A 14,181-nucleotide genomic window follows, 5' to 3' on the forward strand; every position below is an offset into this window, starting at 1 on the left:
TCATGGTTCCGAAACAAAAGTCGGGAAGAGACTATATTCGCACTCGGTTTTAATTCCAGACCGAAACTGCAGGGAAGTTTAGAGAGGACCCCTGGCGTGATCGGGCCTATTGTTATTTTCACCCAGGCCACGTAGCTACGTGGTTCGAAGAGTTGAATCCTGAGTCCCAACAATTTGGGAGAAATTAGCCAACCCTCATCCCGACGACATGGGAACGAGACGCTGAGAAGGACACGTGTGGCTTCAAGCTCTGTGAGAAATTTCGCCGAAGGTTGGTGTTCAATTCAATGTGTATGATCCATTCGTCCAGGGCTTCCCCTTTCGAAAATAAATGGGGGAAAAGATTCGCAGACGGAAAACGAATCATCCATTTGTGCTCGAGAGTGACCGGAGAGTCTCGCCCTATTGTTTGCTAACCCTCATATAATGGAGGATACATTTATGCTTAGGTCGGATAAAATGGGCATTTATAACTTGTATATATCGTAGTTGAATCTTCGATACACGTGTTTTGTGTTTGCTAGGTTATTGCTCATTTAGTAACAGGTTATTGTTTCATTCAGGCTTTTGTGGATACACTTAATTTAAATCCCTGTTCCAAACCGACCGGTAATGAAATGAGGCATGCCACTATTTGTTACGAATATAGTTAGCTACAGTGGATCTGATTCAGCTGGTGGCTAAATGACGTGTTTGTAACCTTGTTGCACTTGCAACACTGTAACAACGTAGCAATACATTAACAAGGACTGCAGATAGGCATGTTACACATTTGTAATCTAGTCTAGAGACTAAAGTGAAACAGTATGTCTACAGTAGGCTACTACAGTAGCCCCAATTATTGCGAATGTTAAGCTTTCACTTCGTAAACTACACAATTACTGAGTTTTGAATGTTTTAGGTTAAACGTTAAGTTAGGCCTCTGAAATCAAAATGGTCCTAAACGACCAACTTTGCCACAGCAATATGCCTACAATATTAATCTTTATTTGCTTATTTTATGCCCATATTTCCCATGTAATTAGCTTTTGCTAGGGCTAATGTAGAGTTACCAGTGCAAATGCTATTGTCCCAGCTGCCTGTGGCTCTCAAAATAAACAGGCCCATTAGATTAGAGGAATAGTTGTATTTATTAGATTTTTTATTTAACTAGGCAAGTCAGTTAAGAACAAATTATTATTTACAATGATGGCCTACCAAAAGGCCTCCTTGCGGGGATGAGGGCTGAGATTAAAAATAAATAAAATAAAAATATAGGACAAAATGCACATCACGACCAAACACAACACTACATGAAGAGAGACCTAAAGATGACAACATAGAGTGGCATCAACACATGACAACACAGCATGGTAGCAACACGGCAGCAGCACAAAACAGGGTACAAACATTGTTGGGCACATCACGACAAAAGAGACAAGTGGTTATTGAGGCAAGACTTTGGACAGTGGTAACCTCAAATCCATGCTTGGATATGGTCACAGAAAAATGTATTGGCAAGTGAACGGTAAACTGTCTTGCCCCTCTGGTAACAATGTTGTAACAAGCCTGCTTTGTCCAGTCCATAGACTGTATGTTGATTTGGCCACACCCCATCTTTTACATTGTACACACACCTGCTCCACTTCATAGGAGCACTGGGCACAAAGGTTGAGAGTGCAGTTGTCTGTTTTTCGCTGGATTTTCTGTTGCCACTGCAGTTAGCAGTAGGTGGGTGGGGGTGGGGTGTGTGGCCCCCTCATACTCACTAACTCTCTACCACTGTACTGGGCTGTGCATGTTTATTTTCACAGTTGCAGTCTTTTGGCTTCATATTACTCATACATGAAGTTACATACCGCGTTGCCACAATCAGTTGTTTGGACTTTTCCACTCCCTCAAACAGCTGGTGAAAGTTTGGATTTCATGAAATGTAGACAACGTTGATTTGTCCAATGGCTTTAAATGGTATTTCTGTGTGGGCATGTAGTTAGAGGTGTATCACCTCATCTGTTTATATTTACCAAGCTCCATTAACACATTCAGATTTGGAAGAGAGGAAGGAGATGTTGTCATTATATTAGGCTAGTAATTGTAGAGCCATGTGAAGAGAGAGAGAGATGTGTATTCAGAAAAGGTAAAGGCATCTGTGATGCTCACTGTGGGGCAACGAGGCGTGCATGATAGTTTATGCACTGTCAGGCAAGCCCTGCCTTTGGCATTGGCTTATCTGACTGGGTCATTATCTCAAATCCCTGACAACAGGGCCTGATTAGACTTCTAAAAGTGACTGAGGTTGATTTGGATACATCATTTGACTTTCATTTGAGGTAGCTACTCAAGGGGTCCGAGTGGGTAATGGGCTTGCTAGCCAAGGGAGTGGGCTCACTCACAATTTTGTCTAAGAACACAGCCATGAATAAAGAATGGTACCAACACATCCTCCGAGAGCAACTTCTCCCAACCATCCAGGAACAGTTTGGTGATGAACAATGTCTTTTCCAGCAAGATGGAGCACCTTACCATAAGGCAAAAGTGATAACTAAGTGGCTCGGGGAACAAAATATCAATATTTTGGGTCCATGGCCGGGAAACTCCCCAGACCGTAATCCCGTTGAGAACTTGTGGTCAAACAAAACCCCACAAATTCTGACAAACTCCAAGCATTGATTATGCAAGAATGGGCTGCCATCAGTCAGGATGTGCAAATATTGACTATTTGCATCAACTGCATGTAATTGTCAATAAAAGCCTTTGACACTTATGAAATGCTTGTAATTATACTTCGATATTCCATAGTAACATCTGACAAAAATATCTAAAGACACTGAAGCAGCAAACTTTTGTGGAAATTAATTTGGCCACAACTGTACACACTAGAGGTCAAACGATTAATCGGAATGGCCGAATAAGTAGGGCCCGATTTCAAGTTTTCATAACAATTGGAAATCGGTATTTTTGGACACTGATTTGGCCCAATTTTTTTTTTAGACCTTTATTTAATCTTTATTTAACTAGGCAAGTCAGTTAAGGACACATTCTTATTTTCAATGACGGCCTAGGAACTGCCTCGTTCGGGGGCAGAACGGCAGATTTTCACCTTTGCAGCTCAGGGGATTCAATCTTGCAACCTTACAGTTAACTAGTCCAACGCTCTAACCACCTGCCTCTCATTGCACTCCATGAGGAGACTGCCTGTTACGCAAATGCAGTAAGAAGCCAAGGTAAGTTGCTAGCTAGCATTAAACTTATCTTAGAAATATCAATCAATCATAATCAGTAGTTAACTACACATGGTTGATGATATTACTAGTTTATCTAGCGTGTCCTGCGTTGCATATAATCGATGTGGTGCGTATCGTTGCTCCAATGTGTACCTAACCATGAACATCAATGCCTTTCTTAAAATCAATACACAGAAGTATGTATTTTTAAACCTGCATATTTAGCTAAAAGAAATCCAGGTTAGCAGGCAATATTAACCAGGTGAAATTGTCACTTCTCTTGCATTCATTGCACGCAGAGTCAGTGTATATGCAACAGTTTGGGCCGCCTAATTTGCCAGAATTTTACGTAATTATGACATAACATTGAAGGTTGTGCAATGTAACAGGAATATTTAGACTAATGGATGCCACCCCTTAGATAAAATACGGAACGGTTCCGTATTTCACTGAAAGAATAAACGTCTTGTTTTCGAGATTATAGTTTCTGGATTTGATACCATATTAATGACCGAAGGCTTGTATTTCTGTGTGTTATTATGTTATAACTAAGTCTATGATTTGATAGAGCAGTCTGACTGAGCGGTGGTAGGCAGCAGCAGGCTCGTAAGCATTCATTCAAACAGCACTTTCATGCCTTTTGCCAGCAGTTCTTCGTTGTGCGTCAAGCATTGCGCTGTTTATGACTTCAAGTCTATCAAGTGAGGAGAGGGACGGGAGCTATACTGTTACACTGGCAATACTAAAGTGCCTATAAGAACATCCAATAGTCAAAGGTTAGTGAAATACAAATGGTATAGAGAGAAATAGTCCTATAATTCCTATAATAACTACAACCTAAAACTTCTTACCTGGGAATATTGAGGACTCATGTTAAAAGGAACCACCAGCTTTCATATGTTCTCATGTTCTGAGCAAGGAAGCTTTCTTACATGGCACATATTGCACTTTTACTTTCTTCTCCAACACTTTGTTTTTGCATTATTTAAACCAAATTGAACATGTTTCATTATTTATTTGAGGCTAAATTTATTTTATTGATGTATTATATTAAGTTAAAATAAGTGTTCATTCAGTATTGCTGTAATTGTCATTAGTACAAATACATTTTAAAAAATCGGCGTTGAAAAATCATAATCGGTGGACCTCTAGTACACACACTACCGTTCAAAAGTTCGGGGTCACTTAGAAATGTCCATGAAACCATACATGAAATGAGTTGCAAAATGAATAGGAAATATAGTCAAGACGTTGACAAAGTTATAAATAATGATTTTTAATTGAAATAACAATTGTGTCCTTCAAACTTTGCTTTTGTCAAAGAATCCTCCATTTACAGCAATTACAGCCTTGCAGACCTTTGGCATTCTAGTCATTCCATGCTTCCTGAAGAACCTCTCACAATTTGCTTCTTCCCTAAATAGTTCTTGCATAGTTTGGAGCTGTGCTTTGGGTCATTGTCCTGTTGTAGGAGGAAATTGACTCCAATTATGTGCCATCCACGGGGTACAGCAGGGCTTGCAAAAGGGAGTGATAGCCTTCCTTCTTCAAGATCCCTTGTACCCTGTACAAATCTCCCACTTTACCACTACCAAAGCACCCCCAGACCATCACATTTCCTCCACCATGCTTGACAGATGGCGTCGAGCACTTCTCCAGCATCTTTTCATTTTTTCTGCGTCTCACGAATGTTCTTCTTTTTGATCAGAACACCTCAAACTTAGATTTGTCCATATCACTTTTTTTCCAATCTTCCTCTGTCCAATGTTTATGTTCTTTTGCCCATCTTAGTCTTTTCTTTTTGTTGGCCCGTATGAGATATGGCTTTTTCTTTGCAACTCTGCCTAGAAGGCCAGCATCCCAGAGTAGCCTCTTCATTGTTGACGTTGAGACTGGTGTTTTGCGAGTACCATTTAATGAAGCTGCCAGTTGAGGACTCTCAGAACAAGAATAGACTGACGAGTTTCAGAAGAAAGTGCTTTGTTTCTGGCAATTTTTAACCTGTAATCGAACCCACAAATGCTGATGCTCCAGAAACTCAACTAGTCTAAAGAAGGCCAGTTGTATTGCTTCTTTAATCAGAACAACAGTTTTCAGCTGTGCTAACATAATTGCAAAAGGGTTTTCTAATTTTTAATTAGCCTTTTAAAATGATAAACTTGGATTATCTAACACAACGTGCCATTGGGACACACCTTGAAAAATAATAGTGAAAACATCAGAACTCTGAAATAACACGTATGGAATCATGTAGTAACCAAAAAAGTGTTTAACAAATCAACATTTTTCATTTTTGAGATCCTTCAAAGTAGCCACCCTTGGCCTTGATGACAGTTTTGCACACTCTTGGCATTCTCTCAACCAGCTTCATGAGGTAGTCACCTGGAATGCATTTCAATTAAGAGGTGTGCCTTGTTTAAAGTTAATTTGTGGAATTTCATTCCTTCTTAATGAGTTTTGAGACAATTAGTTATGTTGTGACAAGGTAGGGGTGGTATACAGAAGATAGCCCTATTAGGTAACAGACCAAATCCATATTATGACAAGAACAGCACAAATAAGCAAAGAGAAATGACAGTCCATCATTACTTTAAAACATGGTCAGTCAATCCAGAAAATGTCAAGAACTTTGAACGTTGTGCAGTCGCAAAAACCATCAAGCACTATGATAACTGGCTCTCATGAGGACCTCCACAAGAAAGGAAGACCCAAAGTTCATTAGAGTTACCAGGCTAAGAAATTGCAGCCCAAATAAGTGCTACACAGAGTTCAAGTAACAGACACATCTTAACATCAGCTGTTCAGAGGAGACTGCGTAAGTCAGGCCTTCATGGTCGACTCGCTGCAATGAAACCACTACTCAAGGACACCAATAAGAAGAAGTCTTGCTTGGGCCAAGAAACACGAGCAATGGACATTAGACTGGTGGAAATCTGTCCTTTGGTCTGATTAGTCCAAATTTGAGATTTTTGGTTCCAACCGCCGTGTCTTTGTGAGATGTAGGTGAACGGATGATATCCGCATGTGTGGTTCCCACCGTGGAACATGGAGGTGTGATGTATGGGCGTGCTTTGCTGGTGATTTGATTTAGAATTCAAGGCACACTTAACCAGCATGCTTACCACAGCATTGTGCAGCGATGCGCCATCCCATCTGGTTTGCGCTTAGTGGGACTATCATTTGTTTTTCAACAGGACAATGACCCAACACACCTCCAGGCTGTGTAAGTGCTATTTGATCAAGCGGGAGAGCGATGGAGTGCTGCATCAGATAACCTGTCCCCCACAATCACCCGACCTCAACCCAATTGAGATGGTTTGGGATGAGTTGGACCGCGGAGGGAAGGAAAAGCAGCCAACAAGTGCTCAGCATATGTGGGAACTCCTTCAAGATTGTGGAAAAGCATTCCAGGTGACTACCTCATGAATCTGGTTGAGAGAAAGCCCAGAGGCAATTTTTAAACAAGGGATAATCTACTTGAGAACCATTTTGAATTAAAGTAAAACTTTTGTGTAAGTGAAGCTTTTCGAGGTTTAGTGCTTTTATATTTAATCTCAGCTCATCCAGTTCATATTCCTTGGCATACATGGACACCTTTTTAAGCCTTGGATTTCTAATCCTCTGTTATTTGATCTGCTTTTAATAGCTAGCATTTCGATGGCTATAGCGAATTGATATGGTGACAGTGGGAACCCTATGTTTAACTCCTCGTGACGGTTCAAAACTCTCAGAAGTAGCCACTATTTACTATTTTACATCTGGGATTACTATACATTACTTGTACCCATTGAATAAGAGACTCACTGAAATGGAAAAAAATCCAGGCATTTATATATATAAAATCCAGTCTTACTTTATCAAAGGCCTTTTCAAAATTGCTATAAATACCAGGCCTGGCCTCTTTAGAAGTTTCATGTTGTTCTGTTATTTCTTGTAGTTGTCATATATTATCTCCAATGTATCGTCCATGTAGAAAAAAACTCTGATCAGGATGAACATTGCCTGGTAAAACCTTTTTTTAATTCTGAGTGCTATGCATTACGCTAGTGTTTAGCATCACAACATTGAAGAGGTCTCCAGTTTTTTTTTTTTTTTTTTCGATGGGCTGGTTCTTTGTATTTGACATCTGGGATCTTGTTTTAATAATAGTGAAATCAGACCTTCCTGCTGGTTAAGTCTTTATGATGTCATGATGTGGCTAAGTGAGGACGGCGTGAGTGCGGAATCACCACGGTCGCCGAGTTCATTGATCGGATCACATGACATATAGGGTTGAAATAAGAAAAGGGAACTCTGTCTCTCCAGCAGACCAAACGTTGATGGATCAGGTGTTCATCATATCACCAGTATCACAGACAGCCTGTGGGGGATTTGTTTTTTGGGAGCTCAAGCCCAGAGCATGGGAATACAAACAAGCCACAATGAGCATGTGGGTTCCCTCTGTTTTGCATTATGTATCAAGACAATGGTTTTGAAATGCAGGCGGAGTAGACTATACATTTTTGCCCCTGCTTGCTCCATATGCACCACACCCTCCCAGGGCGGCACAGCATGTGATGGGAGCTGAAGTTCAGCAAATGCTCTGGGGCCCTTAGGTTTCCATTGGAGGGTACAAAGGCTATGAGTTTTTATAGCATAAACAGTGGGGCATTTCCCAAGAAGAGGCTCAAGTCAACTTGTGCATGCAAACAGATACACACAGTTGAGAATGGACTGGCAGTTTAATGGAGTTAGTTGTTAAACGTAATGCCCTGCATGCATAGCCATGACTGACTATTGCCCCATATGTGACAAATCAAACTGTCCAATTAACATGTTGAGCCAATACAGTTCTCGGGGTAGGAGAGGGTGGTGTAAGGACCGTTTCCATGGAAACTGTCAACCTCCAATTCCCTCCATCTGAGCACCCTATTTTCATCATCACCAGCAGCGGAGAGGCCCTGTTACCCAGGGGGCCAAGGGAGACCAAGAGGGAATGTGAGATAGGGATAGAGAGGGCGAGGGCAAACAAGTTTGTGAAAACACAGTAACCCAATATGACTCCATTGTATCAGATCTGTAAGCTTTCCTGGACCTCGGCATCACTGCAGACTTGTTGTCTGTAGAACTACTTGAGGGCCAACCCTGCCTGAGATCTAAAAGCTTGTATTTAACCCTGAGAGCTAACATGTCTTCAGTTGCGCAGACGGCCAGGGTCAAATACCCACAAACACTTTCAGGCTATGCTTAAACCCTACACCCCAAACCCCCAGTACCCTATTCTGCCACCTCTGGTCTCTTGACCCACCCACCCCTAAGGGAGGGCAGCTTCCACTCAGCCCAGTCAAAGCTCCTCTCTGTCCTGGCACCCCAATGGTGGAACCAGCTTCCCTCTGAACTTATGACACTTTGTCTTTTGTGTGTATTTATGTCTTTTTTGCTAATATTTTATGCACATGCTGCTATTTCCCTGTTTTGCCTCATTGTCAGGTCGCTCCCCTAAAATAGGTTATTAACCTCAATTGGTCTTACCTGATTAAATAAAGGGCATAACAAAATCCCACAGAACAAGCCCCCACCCTCTCCCCACTAGCATTGACTGTGCTGATAGCTACTTTGAGGAAAAATGTACTTACTATGACCGAGACATGTGGTTGTCCCACCTAGCTATTTTAAGATGAATGCACTAACTGTAAGTTGCTCTGAATAAGAGCATCAGCTAAATGACAAAAAATGAAATGTAAAATGAAATTGGGTTGGATTTAAACACCAGATTCGGGATAGGAGTTTGTTTTTCTCACTAATTCCCTTCTCTTTATTTCAGGGCCTGTCCACTTCAACCTGCCCCCCCCCATCCTATTCATAATCTTATCTTTTCACACCCCCTGTCTAGTCTGTCTCTTCTTCTCTTCTTTCTTCTTCCTACCCTCCTTTTTCTAGTCCATTGTTTCCCTGATTCCATCTGTCTGGTGGGCTCTTCTCCCTGTCCTCTGGCCTCCAAGATAGATTCTCTCAGGAGTAAGGTTGAGCTGCTGAAGCTGCCACTGGCGCTGTCCACCAAGTCCATCTCTGAGCTCAAGAGCCAGCTGGGCAGAGTCAAGGAACGAGGCACGGGGGCGGTGGGAGAGGGGCCTGTCAACCCTGTCCACTGACCCGAGACATGGACAACGAGTCACAGTACTCGGGCTACTCCTACAAGTCGTCCCACTCTCGCAGTTCCCGCAAGCACAGGTACCAGAGGGTCAGTCAGTTAACAAAAAACGCACAAGCGAGCAAGTACATTTGAAACTGTCGTTCCACAAATGTTTTAGTGAAACACTAGGCTCAAACGCATTTGTAATACGCACACACATCGATCCATTAGTCGATGGGCACATTGATGCGCAAGCACACACAAAACACATGTAACCCCAGGCTTCGGTTACGCAATGACAGAGGCTTAACACGCTGGACATAACTGTGGCTGTCCCGTTTCTTTTATCCAGGGATCGGCGGGACAGACATCGCTCCAAGAGCAGAGACGGCAGCAGCCGTGGGGACAAGTCTGTCACCATCCAGGCCCCCGGGGAGTCGCTATTAGACGCAGAGTCGACCCGGGGCGATGACCGGGTTAGAATCACAACCGTCTCCTCTTCAACCCCTCTACATCTCCGTATTTATTTCTCTCATAATAGGGACATTGGTTTTTCCTGACCTTGTGACTGAACCAGGATCAGGTTATGCGGTCAGAAAAACATCAGGTCCCGTTAATAATCTTCCCTACCCGTCCAAATCACAACATCTCTATCCTTTTATATCGCTATAAAGCCCCCCCCTCCAATCTCTCCTCCGCGTTTACCTGATGTCCTGTCTCTGTCCCTGTCTGCAGGATGACAACTGGGGCGAGACCACCACCGTGGTCACAGGCACATCAGAACACAGCGTGTCCAACGAGGACCTGACGCGCGTCTCCAAGGAGCTGGAGGAATCGTCCCCCCTGGAATGCAAGCGCTTCCTGGGGCCCGTGCTGGGCGGCTGCCTGGGTCTGTTCGCTCTGTTCACCCCCCTGGCCTTCCTTGTCCTCCCCCAGCTGCTGTGGCGTGAGGCCCTGGAGCCCTGCGGCACGCCCTGCGAGGGTCTCTACGTCTCCCTGGCCTTCAAGCTCCTGGTGCTCCTCATCTCCTCCTGGGCGCTGTTCCTGCACCCGCCGCGCGCCACCCTGCCCCGCTTCTTCGTCTTCCGCTGCCTGCTCATGGTGCTGGTGTTCCTGTTCGTGGCGTCCTATTGGCTGTTCTACGGAGTGCGCGTGCTGGAGCCCCGGGAGAGGGACTACAGAGGCATCGTGGAGTATGCTGCATCACTGGTGGACGCGCTGCTCTTCATCCAGTACCTGGCCCTGGTGCTGCTGGAGGTCAGACACCTGCAGCCTGCCTTCTGCCTCAAGGTGGTGCGCACCACCGACGGGGCTAGTCGCTTCTACAACGCCGGCCACCTCAGGTCAGTGTGTTACGTGTTCGTCTGTGTGTGTGCATTGTGCTGTTCACGTAGCCTCATTGCGATGTTGATAGTATTGAAGATGCTTGTGTGTTCCAGTATCCAGAGGGCAGCAGTGTGGGTGCTGGATCAGTACTACAGGGACTTCCCAGTCTACAACCCTGCCCTGCTCAACCTGCCCAAGTCCATCCTCTCCAAGAAGATGTCTGGATTCAAAGTCTACTCACTGGACGGTAAACAGCATTCTACACCCCCCCATCTATCTCTCTACCTTACAGTATCTTTCCATTCAGCTGTCCATCAATCCACCCATCTAGTCATTTGTCCACCCACTCATCCATCTATCCTCCCTCCCTCCTATTAATCCATCCACTGGCTGATGTATTGATCTACAGAGAACAGCACCAATAACTCCACCAGTCAGTCCCGGGCCATGATCGCTGCTGCGGCCCGCAGGAGAGACAACTCCCACAACGAGTACTACTACGAGGAGGCCGAGATGGACCGCAGGTGCCGCAAGCGCAAGGCCAGGTAAGACCGACAACATCCTGTGCCCCTATACATGTCTAATATGCTTTTTAAAGTGATTAGGGAAAGAAGAACCCTGTTAATGTCCCTGTTCTGTTTGTCTCCAGTGAGTCTTGTTGCTATGTACGTTGCTGGGGGATAACCAGTCCCTTTCATAGTGTATTTCAGGCACAGTTATGATGACTGATGCCACTGCCCATTGAGTTCTCCTGTATCATAGTGCTGTTGCTGATGGTAATAATAACACTAACACTGATCATAATGATTTATTGTGGCGTTGTCCAGGTTGGTAGTGGCGGTGGAAGAGGCCTTCACCCACATCAAGCGTCTCCAGGATGATGACCCCGCAGTCTCGTCCCACAAACACCCCCGTGAGGTGATGGACCCCCGGGAGGCGGCTCAGGCCATCTTCGCCCCCATGGCGCGGGCCATGCAGAAGTACCTGAGGACCACGCGCCAGCAGCCCTATCACAGCATGGAGAGCATCCTCACACACCTGCAGTTCTGTATCACCCACAACATGACCCCCAAGGTGAGCAGAATTGATCATGTTCTCTTGGAGTCTATAATATATCATGCTAAAATAGAAGAGTTACATTGTGTGAATCTGGGTAAAATATTAGAACAGCTTTTGGGATAAATAGTGTTGCAATTTATTCTTTTCCCGTGACAAAATTTAAAACGCGAAACAGTTTGGTTTTAAAAACCTGCTATATGTAAAATATTGTCTGCCACAGCTTGGAAAATAAATACATGTGACTGTATGACAGCATAATTATATTTGTTTTCAAACATTAGGACTGTCCTAAAGAAGTCAAATCCGCTTTCCTTGCCACAATACTCAAGTGCATCATTATACTGGTATCCTCCCAGCCCTAATAAATAGCATGCATTTGATCAGATCTAGAATTCAAATTCTAACTTGTACACAACTACTCATCTTCTCTGTACCTATTCACATATCTTCCTCATTCAGGTTGATTTTGAAAGGCTGTATTTTATTTTGTCTGTCCAGGCATTCCTGGAGCGTTACGTGAACCCAGGCCCTACCATGCAGTACCAGCGTGAGAATGGCAGGGGGCGCCAGTGGACTCTAGTGAGCGAGGAGCCGGTAACCTCTGCCCTGCGTCAGGGTCTGGTCTTCTCTCTGCGCCGCCTCGACTTCTCCCTTGTCGTCACGGTGCAGCCCCTCCCCTTCCTGCGTATCGGCGAGGAGTTTATCGACCCCAAGAGCCACAAGTTTGTGATGAGGCTGCAGTCGGAGACCTCTGTGTGAAGGGGGGTCAGTGAAGGCCCCTGATCCTACTGGGATACGCAGGGTTCTAGATCATCATGTACTCTCCTATTGAACCATTGTCATGGATGTTAACAGAATGGGATGAAGCTACGATCTTCCAAAGACAGAAAATGGATGCCGTGGCCATGTTTTATGACACTGTAAAATTCCCTTACGGTGTTTCTTGTCTGTAGGCCAACTGTCTCCATCAGTTTGCAAAGGAACTACATTCCTGAGCTTGTTGTAACTGAGACTCTGTGTGTTGTAGAGTCTTATTCCATGTATATGTGGCTCTCATTTAATTTTACACTGGCCTTTTTTTACACAAAAGTTATCATGCTTTGGTAACATTGAATGAGTAAATCATTCCTGCCTTGGGACAGCATTCTTACAATGTTTCTCAGACTGACTTTCCTGAATAACCTGTTGTTCTATGAAGCTGTTTTGAATGGACTTGCCTTGTCTCTATCCTGTGTCCACTGTCCTCCACCCATCTCACTCTGACCAGGGACATGTGATTGTATCCTCACTGCAAGTCGTCTGCTGTCATAGCAAATCACCAGATTGTGCCACATTTGTAAAACATTAAAACAAGCACAGTAACAGCCTTACCCATGTGTGAACTACGAAATGCTGGCCGGTGATCTCTGGCAAAGAACCACTTCTCTGACCACTAAACCTCTCGGTTCGAACCCAGATGTACTGTAACTGGCAGCTTAATGTTGCTACTTAGACAACAGTTTGGTGCAGTTCATCTTCTGAGCCACAATATGACTGCCTATCATTTCTATTCAAGCAGTTAGAACTCTAATACCGTACATTTCTGTGAGAACAACCAATGAAAGTTCACAGCTGATTTGACATAATTGATGATAACATCAATGCTAAACATTGTCATTCCAGTTTGTTTTTTTATGCATGCTAGAATTCTGGGTTTAAATACATTTTCTATACGGTTGTTTTTGTTTTCTATACATGTTTTTTATTAAGTTATAATTCAATTCAAAAAAATGTTTTTACTTTTGGAAAAGTGGTGTGTGTGTGTGTACAAAGATTTGAATGTTTCTTTATTGATAAGTAGCTTGTATAGTGTGCTCGATGTTTTTACTCCTGTTCTCCCCGTCTCTGCTTTTCTCACATACACAAAGTTGTGATCGTATGAAGCCCTGTCTTTCATTCTCTGGTCCTGTTAGGAAAAACAATACTGTAAGCCTACTGACGAGAAGACGATTTAAAGACGTAATGGGCTCTTGAGTTTTAATTCAGAGAAAGCTGTCGAATTGAAAAGTCATTCCGATGGAGTTTAAACTTCTCTTTCTTACCTAAAACACTCTTTCTACTCATTGCCTTCGGAGTTCTTTTCTGGCTTTTTCTTATCCACAGCACCCCATTATTCAACATGACCCTCTAGTGACAACATGCTACCACCCTCGCTAGGAAGTCATTTCTTTCTTGGCCATGTTTGTTGTGTATATGCAGTACCAGTCACATCTACTCAGTTTTTCTTTATTTGTACTATTTTCTACATTGTAGAAAAATAGTGAAGACATCAAAACGATGAAATAACACAAATATTTTATATTTGAGATTCTTCAAAGTAGCCACCCTTTTTGCCTTGATGACAGCTTTGCACACTCTTGGCATTCTCTCAACCAGCATGTACAACAGGGAAAGTAAATGTAATTTTTATTAAACATTCTGGCTTGTAGAGACTATTGTATT

At 43.5% G+C, this 14,181-nt stretch overlaps 1 protein-coding gene across 2 annotated transcripts; it reads left to right on the forward strand.

Moving 5' to 3' along the window:
• The first annotated feature begins 182 nt into the window (after nucleotides 1-182).
• On the forward strand, nucleotides 183-14,167 carry LOC115102802 (vang-like protein 2). 2 transcript variants are annotated; one of them, XM_029623109.2, is made up of 8 exons: nucleotides 183-271; nucleotides 9,007-9,413; nucleotides 9,668-9,791; nucleotides 10,051-10,658; nucleotides 10,755-10,888; nucleotides 11,051-11,186; nucleotides 11,469-11,715; nucleotides 12,199-14,167. In XM_029623109.2, the coding sequence occupies exons 2-8, from the start codon at nucleotides 9,343-9,345 to the stop codon at nucleotides 12,457-12,459; spliced, it is 1,581 nt and encodes a 526-aa protein (XP_029478969.1). In that variant the 5' UTR covers nucleotides 183-271; nucleotides 9,007-9,342; the 3' UTR covers nucleotides 12,460-14,167. The 2 variants fall into 2 exon arrangements, with proteins under 2 accessions (XP_029478969.1, XP_064861677.1); XM_065005605.1 differs by having other exon boundaries at nucleotides 187-271; nucleotides 9,076-9,413.
• Nucleotides 14,168-14,181: the final 14 nt, after the last annotated feature.

This window comes from Oncorhynchus nerka, linkage group LG20, assembly GCF_034236695.1.
Source record: "Oncorhynchus nerka isolate Pitt River linkage group LG20, Oner_Uvic_2.0, whole genome shotgun sequence".
NCBI classification, from domain to species: Eukaryota; Metazoa; Chordata; class Actinopteri; order Salmoniformes; family Salmonidae; genus Oncorhynchus; species Oncorhynchus nerka.